Consider the following 22375-nt stretch of genomic DNA (forward strand, 5'->3'; position numbering starts at 1 on the left):
CATAGCTGCACAGTGACGTCCAGAAAATGGATCTGCTACATGGACTGGTCAGGCTGATGGTTGCATGGAAGGAGTTGGATCCCCGGTGGACAAAGCTTTACATCTATCAATAAATGTTTCCCTATTTTGGAAATGTATGGATATCTGCTGTCTGTAAAACTGAACAATAGATGTTCTTTTGTAATCTTACTGCCATTAACATGTTCTGGCTGATCCTGTTAAGTTAGTTACAGTGCAGACCCATTAAATCTTTATCTTACTAGGTAAAGTGCAGTGTCCAAGAACCGCCCCCTGTTCAAAGACGTCCAACTATAAAACAGCAAGGGGTGCGTGGGCGTCTTGGCTTTCAAAGTTTCAAGGACCAGCTTGAACAAAAGGAGCAAGGAGTTTCTCGGAGACTGGTGATGAATAAGGGAGAGGAAATTTCTGGGATGCCTCAGTGAAGATGCTAAACAATCTGTAGGAAACTCAAAAAGTGGGTAAAATAACAAGCATGCTCCCCAACTACACCATTCTTGTTATGGTCAGTCTGCACTGGTTCATAACCTATAGACGTAAGTACAATTCTAATTAGCTTCTTTGCTAAGCAGATTGCACCTTGATTCTAAATGGTTTGGTGAATGGGAATTCACCTGAATACAGCAAGAATGACTTGTACCTCTGTGTGTAGGGCTGTCATTCTATGCAAAATTACTTTGGGAGTCAGCCCCATTTACATCAAAGTAAATTATTTCCATCTGAGCAAAAATGTTAACTGGATTAGGCTGTAAAGCAGGTTCTTACCACTTAAGCTAGGACTGGAGCACAAACCTGTTTACTGTTCAACCTGGTTAAGAGTTGTTATGTGGGGTTTAAGATGATTTGTTGCCATTGTAATATGGCTGAAATTGGTATAGTTATTAGTTTGGTGGCTGGGCTACAGGTCTTCAAGATGGTACGCTTTTCACATGAAAGATTCTGATTCATAAACCATTCTCAGTAAATAAACTGGCACAGAATGTGGGTACCTCACTTGCACAAGTGCAATCATGCCAAAGCTATGTGAGGTCTCCGCACACTTTCTACCATGTCTTAGCTTTTCAGTAACTTAAGTATGCTTGATGTATTCATAATTGCTTGCTTTCCTTTCTAGGCAATGATGGCAATGTTGCCATTGCAGATGCTTCAATAATTCCAGTTGGAGGTAAATGCTGAATGGGATGCATGGATGATTTATTTAAACTTAACACAACACCCCCCTATCCCACTGGCATGAAGTAGTATTTCATTAAAAATAATCATTTGGACCAGAAGGATGTGTGGTGGCTGTAGATGTGTGAACCCACCATTGCAATGCCTGCTGAAAGCCAAATCCTGCACATGGTGGTGCACACAATAAGTCTCTCTTTCTTTGGAGGCCACCTATGCTTCCACCTGGTTTTGTGATAAGGCTGTCTGAGTCATCTGATGACACTGGAAGCAGACTGGGATGGGCAAGAAGGAGATGTTCCCAAGGTTTCATGTGGCCAATGTGTGGAATTTGAATCAGGGTAACCACTTGGACACTAACATAAATTGATTTACAAAAGGTTATAGATTATTCTGGCCTGGCAGTTTGTGGTTGACACATTGTTATTCAGTTTTGTACTCCTAACCCTACTGCATTGTTCATTGAATATTTTATCCTGTATGATTACACTGTTGCTCATGCTGTCAATCTGTTTAGTACTTCTGATCCAATTCGCACTGTTTATCAGATGTCCTGTACTGTATATTAGTCTTTTATCTTTTGTTCTTCTGTAATCTACCTTGAGTCTTAGTGGGAAAGATGGGCTTATAAGTAAGTTAAATATAATAAAATTTTAAAAATTCCCCGGAGCGAGTGGCTATTAGCACTGATCTCTGGACCTGTAGCTTCCATATTCAGAGACAATAAGCCTTGGAGTACTAGATGTTGGGAAGAACAAAAAATGGTGGATTGTTCTGTCCCACTTTATGCGCTGGAGCATCTAGCTAGCCACTGCAGAAGTAGAATACTCAACTCTTGATTTTTTAGCTCTTATGGCCTTATGCTGCTACACATGTTTTCGTTTCTGCTCTAAATAAATTGTATTCTCTCTTCCTCCTATCCCAGATCCTAATATAGCAGTGGGGAAAATATCCTCCCAGTCCAGCACTTTTGAAACAAAAGGAGAGTCCAGAAAGGGCGTAGACGGGTCTCTGGCACATAACTATGCTCATGGCGATTGCACCCTGACACAGAAGGAATTTGAACCCTGGTGGATGGTGGATTTGATTTCGGCATTTCAGGTGTCTGCTGTGGTCGTCACCAACAGAGGAGACTGTTGTGAATCGCGCATAAAAGGAGCTGAGATTCTGATTGGGGATTTGCCTGAGAAGGGAGGCACCATGAATCCCAGGTATTTGCCTGCTGCCTCCTAACATACACATAAGCACAGTAATAGTGACTTGTTCTTAGTCCAACATTTAGTTCTAGGAGGGTGTATTTAGAATCTGTAATTTGGGCCCACTGACTAAATTCCAGTGCTCAAGATTTTTCATTTTCTCTTCTAAGAGCTGTCTATTTTAGACAACTTTACCTGCAGAAAATTTGCTGAGTAGTTCAAGTTCTGGGTAAGCAGCCTATGAATTTGCCTCAAGGCCTTAATAGCAGTTCTACGTGGCAAGATGGTTCAATGAATCTGTGAAGCATTTTCGCAAATGGCAATTTCTCCATGTCTTCTTCTGCACATTATTCTGTTTATTTGTGCTTTCCCCCCTTCTGTACTACTATTATTAAATACTAGTTTCCTTATAACAAGATTATTTTATTGATTACTGTTAATTTGAAGCTGTGTTATGGTGAACCAGACTACTTACTGGTCCATCTTGTTAAGTATTGTTGATTGACAGCAGCTCTCCGGAGTCTGCTACATTTGGTCGTTTGGATTTGAGATGCCCCTAATTGAATCTAAGGGCCAAACTAAATGTTACTGGAGTTGGGTCTGGATTTCCTGGACCCCAGTCATGTTCTCAGCAGCTACTGGAAACAGGCTCTTTAAAAGAGAGAGAGAGAGAGAGAGAGGGCTCAAATAGGATTGGAATGCAGGGGTGGAAAATGGTCAGTAAAATCAGTAAAAGTCAGTTTTTTTCATTTTGGTCAGTAATTTGTCAGTTTTTTTAAAAAATTGGTCAGTAAAGTCAGTATTTCTTTGATTCTTGTGAATGCAGTTTGTGTTTTTCTGTTTTCATTACTGCATTTTTGGGGAAACATGATGACTTCCCAGTGAGAAGACAGATTGTTTTCAGTGTAGTTATGAAGTACTTTAAGGACTTTGTTCCTAAGAGTAAAAGTGATTTGGTGAAATCTTCCACAGAGTATAGAAACATAACTAACCTCTTAAAACATGAGACAATGAAAGTAGAGGTGATGGATATTGTGGGATTCAACATGACACAGCTCATGCTAGAAGGAGTTGAGAAGAGGACAAGGGGGAAAAATGCTTGTGGATGCAGTGCAGAAAACTGTTGAGAAATGAAAGAGTTCATGAATAACTTTATTTATTCAATTTATACCCCACCCTCCCCGCCGGGGTGGGCTCAGGGTGGCTTATAAAGAGATTAAACATATAGGTAACAAATTATATACAATCTTAAAACAAATAATAAAACTCTACATTATCATAAAGTGCTAGTAAGTGATCAGATACTTATAAGAATGCTTACAGAAGGCAGAACCGATACTAGTGTTGTAATCAGATGATCTATATCGGTGGTCTTGGTCTCTATATTTAGGCAACAGCACAGGCTGTTGATGGTAAGCCAAGGACCAGGGCATTGTCACATCTCAGTTATTTGATGTTATTTGGTGTGGCTCCTTAGTCAAAGGCCTGGTGGAAGAGCTCCATCTTGCAGGCCCTGCGGAAATGTAAAAGGTCCTGAGGGCCCTGATCTCTTCTGGGAGCTCATTCCACCAGTACAGAGCTACCACTGAGAAGGCCCTGACCCTGGTTGTGGCCAGCCTGGCATCTTTAGGACCTGGGAGGCCAATTGATTTTGTGACCCTGAGTGCAGTGCTCTCTGGGGAGCATGTGGGGAAAGGTGTTCTCTCAGGTATGTGGGCCCCTGACCATAAGGGGCTTTAAAGGTAAGTACCAGCACCTTGAAGCGAATTCGGTATCCTATCGGCAGCCAGTGCAGTGCTTTCAGCACAGGCTGGATGTTGTCCAGCATAGGGAGGCCTATCAGAAGCCTGGCTGCAGCATTTTGTACTAGCTGTAGCTTCTGGATTTGGGTCAAGGGCAGCCCCATATAAAGAGCATTACAGTAGTCCAAACTCGAGGTGACCATCGCATGGATCACTGTCGCCAAGTTGTTGCATTCGAGGAAGAGAACTAACTGCCTAATCAGCTGGAGGTGGTAAAAGGCTGATTTGGCAGTGGCTGCTACCTGGGCCTCCATTGTTAGTGAGGCATTCAGGAGCACTCCCAAACTCCAAACCTCCAGCGCTGGCACCAATGGTGCCTCATTGAAGGTCAGAAGTAGGATCCCTGCCCTTGGGCTGCCCCAGCTCAGGCACAGGACCTCCGTCTTCATCGGATTCAGTTTCAGTTGGCTCAGTCTGAGCCAACCAGCTACGGCTTGCAACCCCTGGTTCAGATCTTCCAGTTTGAAGTCAGACTGACCGCCCAACGACAAATAGAGCTGGGTGTCATCCGCATACTGGTGACATCCCAGTCCATGCCTCTGGGCAATCTGGGCAAGGGGGCGCATGTAGATGTTAAATAACATTGGGGACAGCACCGCCCCTTGGGGCACTCCACAAATCAGTGGGTGCTTTTGGGATAACTGCTCCCCTAGCGCCACCCTTTGTCCCCGACCCTGAAGGAAAGAAGCCAGCCATTGCAAGGCAGGCCCCTGGACTCCAGTGTTGGCGAGGCAGTGGATCAGTAACTAATGTTTGACCATGTTGAATGCCGCCAACAGGTCCAACAGCAACGTCACTGCCAATCTGCCCTGATCCAGATGCCTCCGGAGGTCATCCGTGAGGGCGAACAGTGCCATCTCTGTCCTGTGGCCTGGGCAGAAACCGGACTGGAAAGGATCCAGAATGGAAGTGTCATCCAAAAAGCTCTGTAGCTGAATTGCCACAGCCATCTCAGTTATTTTACCCAAATAGGGCAGATTGGAGACTTGCTGGTAATTAGCCAATTCGGCCAGATCCAGAGATGGCTTTTTCAGGAGGGGACGAACCACAGCTTCCTTGAGTGCCCTAGGGAACTGTCCCTCCGAGAGGGACTTGTTGATAATCTCCCTTGGTGCATCTCAAAATCCCTCACGGCCAGTTTTAATTAGCCATGGTGGGCACGGGTCAAGGCAGCATGTAGTAGGGCGTACAGTTAAGAGCAGTTTGTCAACTTCTTCCAGGCTAAGCGGACTGAAATAATCCATAATCTGACTAAGATGTGCATGGAGCCTCGAGTTCACTTACTGTCTCAACTGTGGTGGGGAGGTCATGGCAGAGCGACAGGACTTTATCTGCAAAATAACTTGCAAAAGCCTCACAGCCTATATCCAATTCCTTAATATTTTGTCTGCTCTGTGGCAGAACAGTCATAGACCGAATTATTCTAAATAATTGGGCTGGGCATGAGCTCGTAGATGCAATCGTGGCCGCATAATACTCTTGACTGCCATCTCATAGGATCTCATAAATGTCCTACACTCTGTAGCCATCTTAGCCATCGCTTCATCAGCCGCAACTCCTGGGTAAAGCAAGGAGCCAGTCTAAAGTGAGGGCGCAGAGGGCGTCGGGGAGCGATCTCATTGATGGCTGCCGAGAGTCAGCTGTGCCAATCCTCCACAAGCTCATCTAATGAGCCACCAGGGGGCATCGGATCCCGCAGCACCATTTGAAGCCACATAGGGTCCATTTGGCTCCATGGGCAAGCTGAAATCTGCTCACCACCCAAACAGGGTTGGGGTGAAACATCATGGGCCTTCAGGGCATGATGGTCTGACCATGGCACTGCTGAGGCAGTGACCCGGTCCACTGTGACTCCTGCCGCGAAGATCAGATCGAGCGTGTGCCCGGCCTGGTGAGTGGGAGTCATTATATATTGGGAGAGTCCCAGCGCCACCACGGATGACACTAGGTCCATTGCCTGAGTGGAGGTTTCATCATCCGCATGGACACTGAAATCAAGCAGGACAATCAGTCTAGGGTGTTCCAGTGCCCAGCCCGACACGGCCTCCACCAGGGATGGCAGGCTGATGGCCGGTTCTTTTTTCATCAAAAAACCAAAGATAAAGTACAAGCAAAGACAAGTCTTATCTTACAGTAATTGTGTTTTGTTGTCATAATTATTACTTTATGTTTGGTTTTTAATATGTTTTTGCTGTTTTGCTGTTTTATTATCTGCGGTATGTGATTATTTTTAAAAGGGAATCTTTTTTTGCCTTGCATTTTGTACAATAATGAAAACATTGTCCTCTATTCTTAAAAAAATAAATAAAAAGGCGTTAAATCCTTTTATCTGGGTCACATCTAACTATGGGGCTGGCTATGGGGATGGTGGAGGCCAGATAATAATAATTTTTAATGAAGTCCTAGTTTTACATTTAAAACGCTAGCTTATAAGTAGGTTGATATTAAATTGTTCAGTAATTTGTCCTTTTTTGGTCAGTATTTGGTCAGGTTTTTTTTTTAAATTTTAGTCAGTAAAATCAGTATTTTTGACCCTTTGACTAGTTTCCACCCCTGGAATGGCACTGTGGGGGGAGGAAGTGCTCCTACCTCACCTAAGCCACACCAGGGAGAGTTATTTCTCTGGTTTTAGTGTTCCACATGCACTAATACTTCATGTGGAGCAGAAAAATCAGGGAAATGACCCCCCCCACCACCACCAGCATGGTTTTTGTGCAGGAAAATGGCTTGGGGGGAGATAGGAGCTCTTCTTCCCCCCATGGTACAGTTCTGAGACCATTGGGGCTCTTTCTTTTTTCAAAGAAGCAGTGCCCTGCAGCTCCTGTGTGGCTGCCGAAAGCATGAGTTGGGTCTAGATAACTTGGACCCAATGTTTTAAAAAACAATGCTTAGTTTGGCCCTAAGATCAGATCATTTGCATGCAAAGCTTGTATTCTACCCGCCTACAAGCTCTACACACAACCCCCCAAGTCATTATATGGCCAGGGACCAGCCTACCTGAGGGACCGCCTTTCCCCACATGTGCCCCCAAGAGCACTACGGTCTGGGACCCAGAACCTATTAGACGTACCAGGTCCACGGGTTACCAAATTAGTAGTGACCAGGAATAGGGCGTTTTCGGTGGCGGCTCCTATCTGGTGGAACGAGCTCCCAGAGGAGATCAGGGCTCTGCGGGACCTAGCACAGTTCCGCAGAGCCTGCAAGACAGAGCTCTTCCGCCAGGCTTTTGAATAGGAGCCGCCACCGCCATTACACCATCAGTATACCATCATCACCATCTACGCCCTAAGCTAGTCGACAGGGTTACCGGATGTGGACACTTGGAAAGAGAACGGGACTTCTGACGGCCATCTGGCTTTAGGAGCCGAGCACCAATTGTTGTTTGTATGTATGATGTTTTAAGAGTTAATGTTATTTAATGTTTTTAATGTTTTTACTGTTTTACTACATGTTTCGGCGACATGCTGTGTAAGCCGCCCTGAGCCTACGGGGAGGGCGGGATAAAAATACAAATAATAAATAATAAATAATAATAAATAACTCTCACATGGTCTGTCCATAGAAAGTGGTTTTCAAACAACAACTCCCTGCGAGTTTATATGGAGTTTCTCAGTGGGGGGAAGAATAAGGGCACACCGGCAGGCGTCTCTGAAACAGACAGCTTGCCTGTCACCACTAGCTTTCCTTGCACAATGCAGCTATGGAGCATGTTGGGCATATTCTATGGTGTGCCCCTCAGCACATAACGAGTAATGGTGAAGCCCAGCAAACAGAGCAAGCACCCTGCACGAGCCAAGTGTGTGACCTAGAACCTGCTTCAGAATAGTCTGCAATGGCCGGAGTTCCATGGCAGCAGAGTTATTGTGGAAAGCTTCCTGCCAACTTGAACCACTGATTTTAAGAGTCTACCTAGAAAGCAAGATTGGAATGCAGCAGCACCTTAGAGACCAACAAGATTTTCGGGGCACAAGCTTGCAAGAGTCAAAGCTCCCTTCATCAGATACAAGTAGGAATAGAGATCCCTGAATCCTTATATCCCAGTCAGAATATATACACAAAAGGAGGAGGAGGAGGAGATTGGATTTATACCCTGCCCTTCACTACCCAAAGGAGTCTCAGGGCGGCTTACAAACTCCTTTCCCTTCCGCTCCCCACAACAGCCACCCTGTGAGGTAGGTGGGGCTGAGAGAGCCCTGACAGAAACTGCTCTTTTTCAAGGACAGCTGTGCCAGAGCTTGTGACTGACCCAAGGTCACATCAGCAGCTGCGAGTGGAGGAGTGGGAAATCAAACCCGGTTCTCCCAGATTAGAGTCTGCGCACTTAACCACTACACCAAACTCAGATCTCCATTCCAACTGACAAAGGGAACTTTGACTCTTGAAAGCTTTTACCATGAAAATCTGGCTGGTCTCTAAGGTGCTGCTGGGCTTGTATCTAGCTGTTCTGCTGCAGACCGACACGGCTACCCTCTGGAACTAGCCGGAAAGCATTAGGTTATCCTGGCATCAGCGTGGGTAGGGTTCACACACCTACACAGACCATGCCTTGGCTGTGCTCTGCTCTTTGCAACTAAATAATGGTCTTCTTCCTTGGCAGGTGTGCCACAATCAGCAGCATGGATCTTGGAGAAACCGTGACCTTTAACTGTGCGGGAATGCAAGGGCAATATGTGACCATTACTATCCCAGGGAGAAGGGAGTCCCTCTCCCTCTGTGAAGTGCAAGTGCTTGGACACCCGTGGCTTCACATAGGTGAGCAGATGGCCTGCATTCAGGATCCCCTGAATTTTACGTGCCTCTGGAGAACACGGTTATCAGCATGCAGGATGTACAAGGGCTGTGTTGCCTTTCCCAGTGCTGTAAGAGCATTAGGCTATGTACGGAATTTAATGGGCTTTGTACGTACACAACAGTTTGGCTGCTGTATACTGAACCTGCTGCTATGAATACATTGTAACTAATAACAGAGAAATAATACAAGCAGTGGGTAGCTTCAGGGACTGCCATGAATGGTTGCCTGTTGTTGCCTGGGTTAAACAGCTGCCTCCAGTTATCATGTGATGCAAATGAGCAGCCGTTGGCTTGGTTACTCTGACAGTTTGTTAATCTTGATGGTGACACACAGCAGTAATCTAGTTTTAGCTGCAAAATGTACTTGATTTCTTGGAAACGTAGGCTGGAGCTGTACATAAATAGTTTTTTCAGAAAGCAGAGGCAGTATTGTAAAGCATGTTCACACACACACACACACACACACACACACACACACACGTCTTTTCAGACCAATTTTTCAGTTTTTGTAGTGCTTCAAGCCTGGAAATGATAAAACGAGACTTGAGAGATGCAGCTGTTGTTGCCACAAGAGTTGTACATTCGCTATTGCAGGTGCCTATTGGTTAGTGCCCATACTCGTGTCACCAATGATTACATCTAGCACCCTTTCTCAAAGCCCACGGTAGTTTTAAAACTTTCTAATTTGCAGGGAAGGGGAATGGGTATTGCAAAGGATGCACGCGTAACCAGACGTTCAAAACAGTGATGTAACCCTTTAAAAAAGGGTGACAAAGAATTCAGAACTATCCATTCACCTCACCTGTATGCTTCCATTTCCAGTTTTCTTTTCTCCTGAAAAACATCCTTCCCACTGTCCACATGCCCATGTTGCGTGCCTGGGCTAAATGCTTTATGCTCTGCTGTAGAGAGTTTGAATGCATGTGGGAACCCCTCCCTCCCCCGCAATGATGCACACTGAGCAAATCTCTAGCAGACTGAGAAGTACATGGCATGTTGTGCCTTGAAAAGACATGCCATTTGATGAGCTTTAGTTAAACAAAAAGAATTAAAATAGGATAAGGCATGAATGCCTGAAGGTCCATGGAGGCAGGTCACTGGTCTAGTGACTACTGGTCTAGTCTACTAGTGACTCTTGGGCACAGATCTTTCCCAGGGCTGCAACTGGAGACACTTTGGTTGAAGTTGTGATTGGAGACCCTGGCAGTTTCCACAAGAAGGCATGAAGATGTGCCCCTGCCATGGCAGCAACAGCAACCAGGGTGGGAACAAGTGGGAATTCTCCTGCAAAGATCTGTCCCTACTGCGCTTGCTGCTGGCCCTCACATCTCACTCCTCCCCATTTCTCCACCGTGTCTGCACAAAAGTACAGATTGTGACAGCAAGTTCCCCCACAGCACAGACACCCCCTTTTCTTTCCCTTTTCACTCTTCCTGCCAGGCCGTGCTGTAATGCTACAGCAAGGCCCAACTGGGGAAGGAAAAAAGCCCTTTAAAGGGGTTGTAAAGGGGGGAAGAAAATGTCATTTGGAAGATGCAGCTCACTGCAGCTCACTCCCTACTGTGGCTGTGGGCTGAGTGAGTGGAGTGTTGCGTGCCTCCCCCCCACACACACACAGTTTCCCCTCTGAGTTGTAACAAAGTAGGTTTACTTTTAATCTAGTTCAAGGGATGGAAATACTTTAAGGCCTTCCTGCTGCCTATGTGGGGGAAAAGGCCCATGCAGAAGCAGCCCCTATAAGACATGTGCTCTGCTGTGGAACTATGGAGGTGATGCCGCACCTCCAGGCTGATGCTGGCCCATGGCTTTGGGGTGGAGGGTGGGGGTGGAGGCTATGTTACTATGACCAGAAAACTTCCAGATTGTCCAGAGGAATTATGCATGGGCTTAAGTGCTGTCAAGTTTCAACTGACTTACGTTGACCCCAGAAAGGGTCTTTCAATGTAAGTAAGAAGCAGAGGTGATTTGACATTGCCTTGCTCTGCAGAGCCTTCCTTGGTGGTCTCCCATTTTATTTATTTATTTATTTAATTTTCTACTTATATACCGCTCTGACCCCGAAGAGTCTCTGAGCGGTTTACACAGCTGTTTATCCCTAACTAGGGCCACATTATTTGTATGGGGGGTGATAACCTACCAGCACCCCGGCCACGGGCTCAGTTGCTATTCACTTCCTGGCTCGGCTTGTTGTTCAGTCCCTGGCAGCTCTTCTAAGTAATGACCCTGCTTCTCTTTCGAGATCTGAGGCGACTGGGCTGTACCATGTCGCATTCCCTGCCTCAGAGGAGTGAAAGGATTATGCAAGAAGCAACAATACATTTCCACATGAAAATACTAAAAACTTGGACTGTTGGGCCATTTTAGTGGTCACACAGGACCTGTCCCCATGGAGAAAAGGATGAGGCAAACAAATGAATCATTATATTACATGTAGGAGCTGGTGTTGAATCATGACTGAAAGAATGAGCTACGACCCAGGAGATCCCCAGCTGACATCTTGCCTCTGCCACAGACTCACGAGATGGCCTTAGACCTGCCAGTCTTTCTTAGCCTAAGCACCCCATCTCCAATATGGGGATGAATATACTGGCCTTAATACATGTGAAGTGCTTTGAACATGGAAAAGGGCTTATGTATACATTAGTATATCAGCAAAGTTAGAAATCAGCATTGGAGAGCGCTCTAAGCTGGTAAAGTCACTATCATTAGATGATGTTGCTGAATGATCTCTGGTTAGTTTAGTGCTCTTTCAGGACAAAGCCCAATGTCTCATAGTTGTGTCAGCCCTCAACAATAAATTTGGCCCAATTTTTCTTTCTGACATAGCTTGCTTCTCATGGACGGCAAATGTAGTATTTATTTAAGGTTGTGAGAGAGTTAGAAGCCCCCTAGGTCCCACAGAAAGAGGAAGACAGAGTAGTCGATGCTAGTGATTGAGAGAGAATTGTCTTTGTTCCTATACTATCCATGAATTCAATTTCAGTCTTCACTCTTACTCATTCGTCATGTAATGCTGCCATCTTGTGGCTTTCCTTTGTTACATAGCCCCAGCAGTGCTCTGAACTCACCTACACCAAGAAAAGGATACGTTCAATTCCTTGAACATTCCCCAGCCCATCTTTACCTTTTGCAGAAAAGCAGATTCTCCAACCCTCAATTTAAATTGCCTTTGCTATATAATGGATGGGTTTAAAATACCTGTTCTGTTCTTCAGAAAACCGAGGCAAATGTGCACTTCATTTTTTTTTTAATGTATCCTGCCTTTTTCCTCAGGGGAGACCCAAAGTGGCCTGTCCACTGTATCCTCCCAACAACCACCCTGTGAGGTAGGTTAGGCTGAGAGAGTGTAATGGATGCGAGGGCACCTGGCAAGCTTCAGGAGCAAGTGGGAAGTCGAACCCTGTTCTCCCAGCTTGACTCATTAGCCGCTATGCCATGCTGGTTCTCAAAGAACTAAATGAGGAAACATTTATGAAGTTGGGCTGTGTTTGTTATTAAGCTGATCGTTTTCCATCTCTGTGGAGTGAGGGTGTAGCCTTGCTCATATTTATGACTTTTTGTAACAGATGAGATGTGACAGATGTGATCAATAAATACATGGACTGTCACAGAGTGTTGCAGGGGTTGATGAGGAAGAGTGGGAGTTCTGTTGCTCATTGCTAGCGATACCACAGTGACTATTCAGTGGCCCCATGACAGATGTGCTACCTCATTCAAAAGCCCTGGAGAAAACACGTTCAGTTGCTTTTTGGTTTGGTCAAAAGATGTCAGTGGAATGAAGTTTTCCCTATTTCCCTGCTTTTGTGTGCTTTTTAAATAACTGAACATCCAACCCAATTAGGAGTTGTGGAGACCTCAAAAGCTTGCGTGCTGTTTTGTGGTATTTTGGTTACCCATATTACATGGTTTTGTTTTTGTATTTCTAGAAAAGTCTTTATAAGTTATAGCTGATGCATCTTGGACCACGAAAGTCAGTGGGACAGCACAAAACAAAAGGTTACATTGTTAGATAATAGAACAAAGTCTGAGACCAATGGCACCTTTAACAGTCCAGTGGCATCAGTATGCACGCGAAAACGTATATCTAGAACTAAATTCTGTTAGTCTTGAAGGTGCCACTGGATTCAAACTTTGTTCTATTACTTCAGTCCAACATGGCTACCCACCTGAATCTATTGTTTGATCATGTTTAGGACTGGAGTTCCAGAATCTATCACACAAAAAATGTTGGTAGTTTTAAAAATCTGAGTATTACTTTACCCATTCAGTGGCTCCTATGCTCTGCCATCATTTGAGTGTTGAAATAGAAACAGTCATGATTTTAACCTTATGGCAGTTTCTCAAACTTTTCTCTGGGCCCATTCAATATAGCTTTGGGCAATTTTCTAAAAACAAGCATCTCCGGATGGCTTCTCCTTGTTTTCTGCTGTTATTTGGGGCTGATATTTCTGGACACATTGGGCTGAATCTTAAGTACCACCAGTGGAATGAAGGCCACAGAGCAGGAGCTCCCCACATTTCCTCTCTTGTTATAGCCCACTAAAGCCCTGAAATTCTGAAAACCCCCGGAACAGGGTAGAAGCACAGATTGGGCAGTCAGGGGTGTGAGGGGGCTATTAGTAACCATTGCCTCCCTCCACTGCTATAATGTAATCACTGCTACACCAGTGGAGTGGCACCTTAGGTACCAATGCACTTGGTATAGCATCAGCCTACATGGTGAGCATGCTGCAGTATTCCTTGCATGTAGATGCTTCTGAGATAAGCTTAGGGCACCGTGCAAAGACCTTTTACATTAAAAGAGGAGTGGGTCAGGACATTTCAACCTCTTCCTAAGCTACACAGGACATTTCAACCTCTTCCTAAGCTACACAGTAGAGTAGAGCTTTTCGTGAGCTCCTGTCTTCCCTGTTCGGGTTGGGATGAGGCAATACTGTGGGTAGGGCTGCCAAGTGGGGGCGGGGGGCAGGTAAACCCCCGCTTTGGAGGCCTGATTTCCGCCGCCGCGGAATCGGGCCCCGGGGGGAACTCTGCCCCCGAAGCGCAGCGTGGCTGCGTCACCAGAGGTGACGCAACCACGTTGATCACGTTGGGGGCGTGACCCCGATCGTTGGAGGGAAAACTCTATCGTTTTCCCTCCGATGATCAGGGCCACGCCCCCAACGTGATTGACGTTGCGCGTCACTTCCGGGACATGCTAGTGGCGCGCGTGCGCTTTGTGCGTGCGCATCAGAGGAGAGCTCCCGGAGCCCGGCGACGCTCCCCCGCCGGTAAGGATATTCGACTTGGCAACCCTAACTGTGGGAACAGTCAGTCCTCTAAATCAAATCTGGTTTAGTGTACTGGGGGTGGGGGATTCAAACCACCCAGTTCATGGCTGATGAAAGAGAGGCTCCATCTGCCTCAGCAGTCACCTTCTCCCAGGAACTTCATTCCTGATTATCCCAGAACCTGTAGCCTCAGCCCCGCCCCCTGCCCCACAGTTTGGTTCTAGGGTTTAAAGCCCCACATGGCTTGGGACCAGGATATCTGAAAGGTTGTCTTCTCCCATATGTTCCTGCCCAGGAATTAAGATCACAGGGAGAGGCCCTCCTGACTGTTTCATCAACCAAAGAAGCTTGTTTGGTGGGTACATGAGAGAGGGCCTTCTCAGTGGCAGCCCCGCAATTATGGAACAACCTTCCCAGAGAGCTGCACTTTGCCTAAGGTTCCCAGACCCCTAGCAGGGGTGGGGCATTCCCAACCCTGGCCCCTTGATCAACTGGCCGGTGTGTGTGTGTGGATGGGGGCTTACCAGCAGCAAACACAGCGATGTCACTTCCAGCACACACCAGACGTGATGTCATGTAAACGCTGATGCAGGACACTCTGGTATTTGGGCAAAAACTCTATGGTAAAAATTGACTTCTACCATAGAATTTTTGTCCAAATATCATCGTGTCCCCACATTGCCATCAACGTGATGATGTCGCTTCTGGTGTGTGCTGGAAGTGATGTCGCTGAGTCACAGGCAATGCTGGCCTAGGCTTCTCTGGGCTGCAAGAAAGTCCTCACCCAACTGCCGTTGGTTGCCATGGGGTACCTGACAACCTGATCCCCTCACTTTTGATCCTTAGGAGGCAGCTGGAGACAGTTTTATTTAGGACAACGTTTGATTAATTTACTAGCAGTCCTAAACTGTGATTGTAAATTTTGCAGTTTTATGTTTTTTATATTGTGCATTTTATCTCATAAACCACCTGTAGCTCCATGTGGAAGAAAGACGCCTAATATTTAAAATAAAATTCTGGGGCTTCTGGATCCCATTTTGAATAATTTACCAGGGTTAGAAGCACAAAAATGTCACTTGTTTCTTTTTTGCAGTTCATGATGGAGGGCGGAATCCCGTCAGAGATAGTGAAACTGATTTAGGTAAGAGCTTAGCTATTGCAGTTTTTTTTTTTTAAATCTCTTCAGCAATGCCAGCCTCCTAATATCTTTGCCTTGTTTATAATGCTGGAATTGTGTTATCGGTGTGAGTCTTTTAAGATGCCATTTCTCTAAGTAAATATTGGAAGAACGCTGTGTCAGGGTTGTGCAGACTAGCACTCTTGTTGAAAAGTTCAGTGATGTCCATCTGAGGGCACCTTTCACTCCCTCCTAATATGAGAGGCACTTCCCCATCATGAGACCCCTTGCCCCCATGATATGTGTATGAATACACTTGAGGGTAGTGCCAGTTGCATCTCTCAGGGTCCCTTTGACTCTATCGATTCTTGGTTGGGACAAAGCACAGCCGTCAGTGAACATTCAGTATGGAGAAGTGTGGACATGCATAAGGAATGGGTAAACAGCTGTGTTTTACTATATTAAACGCTGATTTCCTGGAAGGGCCCTAAGGATCTTCTCTCTTCTAGGTCTGCAGGGCAGAGTACTGAGTTTTCTGAATGGATCGAGGCCTAGCTCCGTGGTCATGTCCCCGCTGCAACCTTTGAATCTGATGGAATTCACACTCTGCATGAGAGTGGCTGCAGAATATCTGGGTGAACAGAAAGCCATTCTCTTCTCCTACCACTCTCCCAATGATGAACTGAGAATCTTGCGTGAATCAAGTGGTCATTTTGGGTTGCACATGGGGGGGCGGAGCGTGATGTTTGCTCTCCCTGACCTCAGCCCTTTTGGGAGTCATTTGTGTGTGACCTGGGAATCCACATTTGGTCTTGTGAACTTTTGGATAAATGGGAAGCGGAGTATCAGGAAGATATATAATGTGGGACACATTCTTCAGCCAGGGGGTACTGTGATGCTTGGACAGGATCAGAGTGCACAAACCATGTCTGAGAAGCAGAATCGACGTTTTGTGGGAGAAATAACCGATCTCTACATGTGGGATTATGTACTGCAGCCTCAGGACATTGAGAATGTTTTCCAGAAGCATGACTTTCCCAGGGGAAACATCTTTGACTGGAACATCTTATCATACAAGATAAAAGGGGACGTGAGGGTACTGCCTAAGTAAGAACGGCCGGGGGGGGGGGGAGATACGAGCATTCTTAGTGCCTTTGTGCAGCCAGCAGGCAAGGCTGCTATTTGTTGGCCTCCTAAGAAGTTCAAGGCACAGCTAGTGAACGACTTGCACTTATTATGTGATTATTATTCATATTGCACCATGGTATATCCTTGAATTAACAGTTTGAAAATATGAAATAAAATAGTTCTGTGATAACCACATGTGAGCATTCTCCCCTGTGTTTATTTGCATAGTGATTGGCTGCCACAGACCAGGAAAAACGGAGATTTTCAGGATTCTAACAAGAGCTTGTGGCCATTCAATATGGGGCAGAGGCTGGCTAGTAGGAACACTGGGATAGCTTGAAGGGCGTTAGCCTTTTAAAGAGGGAATATGGGATATTATTCCCAACCAAGCAATAAGCTTTAAAATCTTCTTTAGAATTATCAGTTCTTAATATTATAGATGCTTTATAATAATGTTATTGATTACTAACATATGCACTATCAATGTAGATGGTGCATCAGAAGCAAGAAAAGGGCAGTTGAGTACTACTGAGCAATCCGACCTGGCTGTCAATCAGGTTGGGCTCCTGGGGAGTCTGCTCCTTACTTATCTGAAGGGCAACTGACAGTTCTCTCTGTGTTGACACAGCTGATGTTTCAGAAAATTGACAAGAACAGTAAAAACTTATGAGATTTTCCTCCCACAAAGCTAACTAGTAGTTTTGTGTGGACTGCATTTATTAACCCCAGAGAGTGATTAATTTTAAATGCTGGTATTTATTGGGGGGGGGGGGAATCAATGCATGTTTCACGGTATGTAAGGGAAGAAAATCAGTGTATAAGATGGAGATGGAGAACCTACTATATTGTTCTGAACATCTTGGAGGAAGGGCAGAACAAAAATGTCCTGGATGGGGTTAGTGGCTATTTCTGTCATAGATATGCAGAGGTTGTGAAATTCAAAACAAAAATTTAAAAAGATTCCGTGAAATCAGGAATCACTATTGTCCAAGCATTTTATCTTCATTCGTCACCATAATTGCATTTGTTGTCTCTGCATGAAGAGGTGTCTCGTTTCTATGTCTTGATGAAAAATCCAGAGCCTGCCTGTAATGCCGCTGTGTATCTCCATGTTGGAGAGGTGATGGAAACCAGCCTGAGAGATCCCTGTCCTCAGCTGTAGACACCTTCTGTTCCCAGAGGAACAGGTAGCCCATAAGATCTGCAGAATACCAGCGGGGAGAGAAATCAGCAGCGATCGTGGCTGTATGCCTTAGGACTGCATACATTTTCTTGCCATGGGAGTCAACTACCATCTATTTCCTGAGTTAGTTATGTTCCAAGCCTAGGAAATCAAATATAATAAATTCAAAGACTTACAGGTAGAAACAGGGTTTTTTTTCTTGATTTGCCTAACTTTTGCAGTATGCATGACACACACTGGGGGCCCAACTACATGCTACAGTCTTTATGTGTCTGCACCAGTTCCTATTAAGCCTGAAGGTGTACTGGGAGTTCCATGTCCAGACTTAATTCCAAGACAAGCAGGGGTCTGATTTGGATTGGGACCATGGCATGTTGGGAGCAAGGATTTAAGCCTTTTGCCTGTGTTGTTTTCATAACCTGGAATTGCCTTAAAGGTAAAGGTAAAGGTTCCCTTGCTCGAAAGCCAGTCGAATCCGACTCTAGGGTTGCGGTGCTCATCTCTGTTTCAAAGCCGAAGAGCCAGCGCTGTCCGAAGACGTTTCCGTGGTCATGTGGCCAGCATGACTATACACCAAGGCGCATGGAACGCTGTTACCTTCCCACCAAAGTGGTCCCTATTTATCTACTTGCAATTTCTTGCTTTCAAACTGCTAGGTTGGCAGGAGCTGGAACTAGAGACAGGAGCTCACCCCATCTTGCGGCACCCGGGTCTCGAACTGCTGAACTACTGACCTTCCACAGCCTGCAGTTCAGCGTCTTAACCACTTGAGCCACCGCAGCTCAATTGCCTTGGGAAGCTGCTATTTGCCCTTTAGGGGAACTTGCATGTAGCCCATCAGCATATGTAAGCTTATCCAGTAGTGCAAGTAGCAATTCTCAAAGAGCAGGTGGGCACGAGCTGAGCACTTCCCTGCCACCCACAGTTTCTATGCAGTGTATCATACCCCTGTCCTGCTAACTTTGCTGTAGAGAAGCTGCACCCATTTCTCAGACCAAACCCCCCTCCGCTATCATTTATGTGGTTCTGCCCTGAGGCTATGACTTTAGATTTATTAAAACATCCACCAGTGTTTTCCCTATTAGTAAGTATTCTGTGTTCTTTTCCCACACATCTTATTTGTTAATTTGTAAAATTTATTTGTTATTTCCTTTACAGGCTGCACTTAAGGAAACACACAAAGCCCACATCCTTGACTTTTGATTACATTGTGTACTATGTACAAGGAATAAATTACCTCCTTGATTCAGTCTGTTTCCAACCTGGTTGGGGGACAGCTTTGGCCACCCCTAGTAGATGACCTATTAAATGAAAACAGGGAGCTTTAGTTTGCATGGGCTCCAGTACCATTAACCATATTTATTTTACAAAGTTTATATCTTGCCTTTTTACCCTCAGAAGGGCCGCCAAGGTGGCCAACAAATTAAAACATAATAAGATCAGTCTAAAATAATTACTGCCAATCCAAGTTCTCCACAATAATTTAAAAAATAAAATAAAACCGAGCTAAAAGACATTAAAAAATTGGTCAAGGAGGAGGAATCACTGAGCAAACGCTAAACAAAAAGGATTTCAACTGCTGGCAGAAAATGGCAACTGAAGGGGACAGGTGAATCTCCCTGGAGAGAGAGTTCTAGAGTTCTGGTGCCACGACCAAGAAGGCTCTCTCCCAGGTTGCTCAGAAGGTGGGGGCACCTGCAGCAGGCCCCCAAAGATTACCATAGTGGTCGAATGGGTTCATAAGAGAGGAAGTGGCCCTTCCACCACAGCTGTCACCTGCTTATCCAGCAGTAGGACTGGGTCCAAGAGCACCCCTAGACTTCAGACCTGTTCCTTCAAAGGGAGTGCAACTCCATCCAGAATGGGTGACACTGTAAATCCTGGGTGAGACCTTCTGCTCACCAGTAGCATTGTGTTGTTGGGATTAAACCAATTTATTTGCCCACATCCACTCCAAAATAATGTTCTGGATTGTTTTGCTGGAACGGAATTAGGGAGGTGGTGTTTGTGATTTTTTGCCATCCTTTTGGTTCTTCCAGGAGGGAAGGTTCCAGAAGGTAGTTGCTGGGAGACTACTGATCTGCCTCAAGAGTACAGGTTTGCAGGGTATCACAGGGTTCTTTTCTGTCTCCCTTGCTATGCATCATCTATATTAAACTGTTAAGGGGGCCTTGTCCAGAGATTTAGAGTACACTGGGGTGCAGTGTCACCAATATGCTGATGATACCCATTCCCCCCCCCCCCCTTAAAATTCTAGAGAGAGAATGGAGTTTATGAAATGGTGCCTGGAGTCAGTGATGGACTGGGTGAGGATGAACAAACTGAAGCTTAATCTAGATATGGTGGAAGTACTGTTGATTGGAAATAGGGAGTGGGTGTACACCCTGCTTCGGAGAGGGTTGCACTCTGCCAGTTTGGTGTAGTGGTTAAGTGTGTGGCCTCTAATCTGGGAGAACCAGGTTTGGTTCCCCGCTCCTCCACTTGCACCTGCTGATGTGACCTTGGGTCAGTCACAAGCTCTGGCACAGCTGTTCCTGAAAGAGCAGTTTGTGTCAGAGTTCTCTCAGCCCCACCCACCTCACAGGGTGTCTGTTGTGGGAAGGGGAAGGGATAGGAGTTTGTAAGCTGCTCTAAGACTCCAAGTGAAGGGCAGGGTATAAATCCAATCTCTTCTTCCTCTTCTTCTTCAGACCCACAATAATAATTATCATCATATGGCATTGTGTGTAGAATAGCCAGGAGACCCTAGGATTGTCTGGCAGCTGCAAGTTCTAGTTCTTAGCATTGTGCTAGTGGCGAGCTAGACTGGTTTTTAGGGGCTGAGAGAGCTCTGAAAGAACTGTGACTGGCCACAGCTGGCTTCATGTGGAGAAGTGGGGAATCAAACCTGGTTCTCCAGATTAGAGTCCACTGCTCTTAACCACTACACCAAACTGGCTCCCCTTCAGACCCACAGCTTGGACCAAACTCTACATCTAGATGAGGAGGTGGCAGCCAGGGCCAGGAGTGTATTTTACTGACTTAGACTGGCAATCCTTGATTGCAGAAGAATAATATAAAGCAATTCCTACCATGGTGAGCAACAGATGCTCTCTGCAGAAAAGTTTCTGGAACTTGCACCTACTTCTGCCTGAGACAGGCCACTTAAGAAGGTAGAACAGATTTTTGAAACTTTGTTTCTAATACCAATTTAAAATGCTTGTTTTTACCCTTAGCACCCTAAGGTTGCAATCCTAAAAACACTTTTCTGGAATTAAGACTTGTTACACATGTTTTACTCAGGGGTCATTTAGTAGAAAAAGAGGTGCAGGAGCTCATTAGCATAACTCATTAGAATAACTTATTTGCATGTGCCACACCCCCTGACATCACCAGAAGTGTGTCAGAAGACAACACCCACTGCTCAGGCTCCACTGGACTGTTTGGGATTGCTAACTATTGGGGGGGGGGACGTGCAGATCTGTCCTCCCAGAGGGGGGAGAGCTTGTACCTGAATAAAATTTGGTCTTAAAGGGGCCACTGGACTGTTTTGGACCGGGGGGCCTCTGCAGGGGGCTCTGCAGCTTACCTGGCTGCTTCTTGCTCTGACTGAGGGCTGCTGGGAGCAGGGGGTGGCGCTTGTTGCATGTGCCCACCCCCTGGGCTCTTTTCTGCCGGAGCTCTGCTCCTGTGCGCTCCTGCAGGAAATGACCCCTGGTTTTACTTAAGCATTTCACATCCACTGCCCTAGGGATTCTGACAACAACCTCGTAAGGAAGGAAGAGCCTGTTTCCTAGTCAGATTTGAGCTGGCATTTTCTTTCTCATAGGGATGCTCTCAGCCACTTCAGTACAAGAAGGAGCTGCAACTCATTCTGTGCCGGGGCTATCTGTCATTACTCAGTACTATTGAAAAGCATTCTGCACATACCTTATAGGATCATAGGAACTGAACCCCAGAATGGGTTCATTCATAAGGAGATGTAAAGTAATGCTAAATGATTCATAAGAGGTAAATAATGCTAAATAATCAAGTGTATGAGGATAAGCAGTGTGTATTTCACTACACCTCTCAAAGCAACCATTTTAAACAGTAAACAAACAAGAACCAAAATAAAATGTTCATGGCCAGTGTGCAAATGATAAGAGACTGTGTAAACAGGAGAGATGAAAAGTGCATGTTGTCCTCTTAAGAGGATGGAGAAAAAGAGCAAATGTGAGGAGGGGCAGCTGGAAGTCCCTAAGATGAGCGATATGTGTAACAAAGGGATAGAAGTACAACAGACAAGAGGAAAGCAGACAGAAAGATTTTACCTGTCCACCTTGCTAGTTCTACTGTCTCCTCCCCCCACACAATTAGTGTGCTTGATGCACAGAGACATTGTATCACCTTTCAATTCCAACCAAAGTTCCCTCTAAGCTTGCACTAGGGGGTGCCGGCACACAAAATTTTAGTTAGCAGCTCAGGGATTTTAGCCTCAGCTCACCAGTGAGCATTTCCCCCTTCACTGAAAACAATGGATTGGGGGCACCTCCTTCTGGGGCCCATAGAATTGGACCCCCTGGTCCAATCTTTTTGAAACTTGGGGTGTGTGTGTGAGGAGAGGTACCAGTAGCTATGCTGCAAATTTGGTGCCTCTACATCAAAAACAGCCTTCCCAGAACCCCAGATACCCACAGATCGATTCTCCATTATAGCCTATGGGGCCAATTGACTATAAT

General features: G+C 45.6%; 1 protein-coding gene across 1 annotated transcript in view; it reads left to right on the forward strand.

Moving 5' to 3' along the window:
• The first annotated feature begins 493 nt into the window (after positions 1-493).
• LOC107118902 overlaps positions 494-22375 on the forward strand; it is a 49360-nt gene continuing 27478 nt past the window's right edge. Inside the window, exons 1-4 of the mRNA XM_015421294.1 lie at positions 494-554; positions 1133-1183; positions 2114-2399; positions 8784-8938. Of these exons, the coding sequence (XP_015276780.1) occupies positions 494-554; positions 1133-1183; positions 2114-2399; positions 8784-8938 (553 nt within the window). The remainder of the gene's footprint in view (positions 555-1132; positions 1184-2113; positions 2400-8783; positions 8939-22375) is intronic.

The sequence above is a fragment of the Gekko japonicus genome, unplaced genomic scaffold (assembly GCF_001447785.1).
Source record: "Gekko japonicus isolate JY-2015 unplaced genomic scaffold, Gekko_japonicus_V1.1 scaffold443, whole genome shotgun sequence".
NCBI classification, from domain to species: Eukaryota; Metazoa; Chordata; class Lepidosauria; order Squamata; family Gekkonidae; genus Gekko; species Gekko japonicus.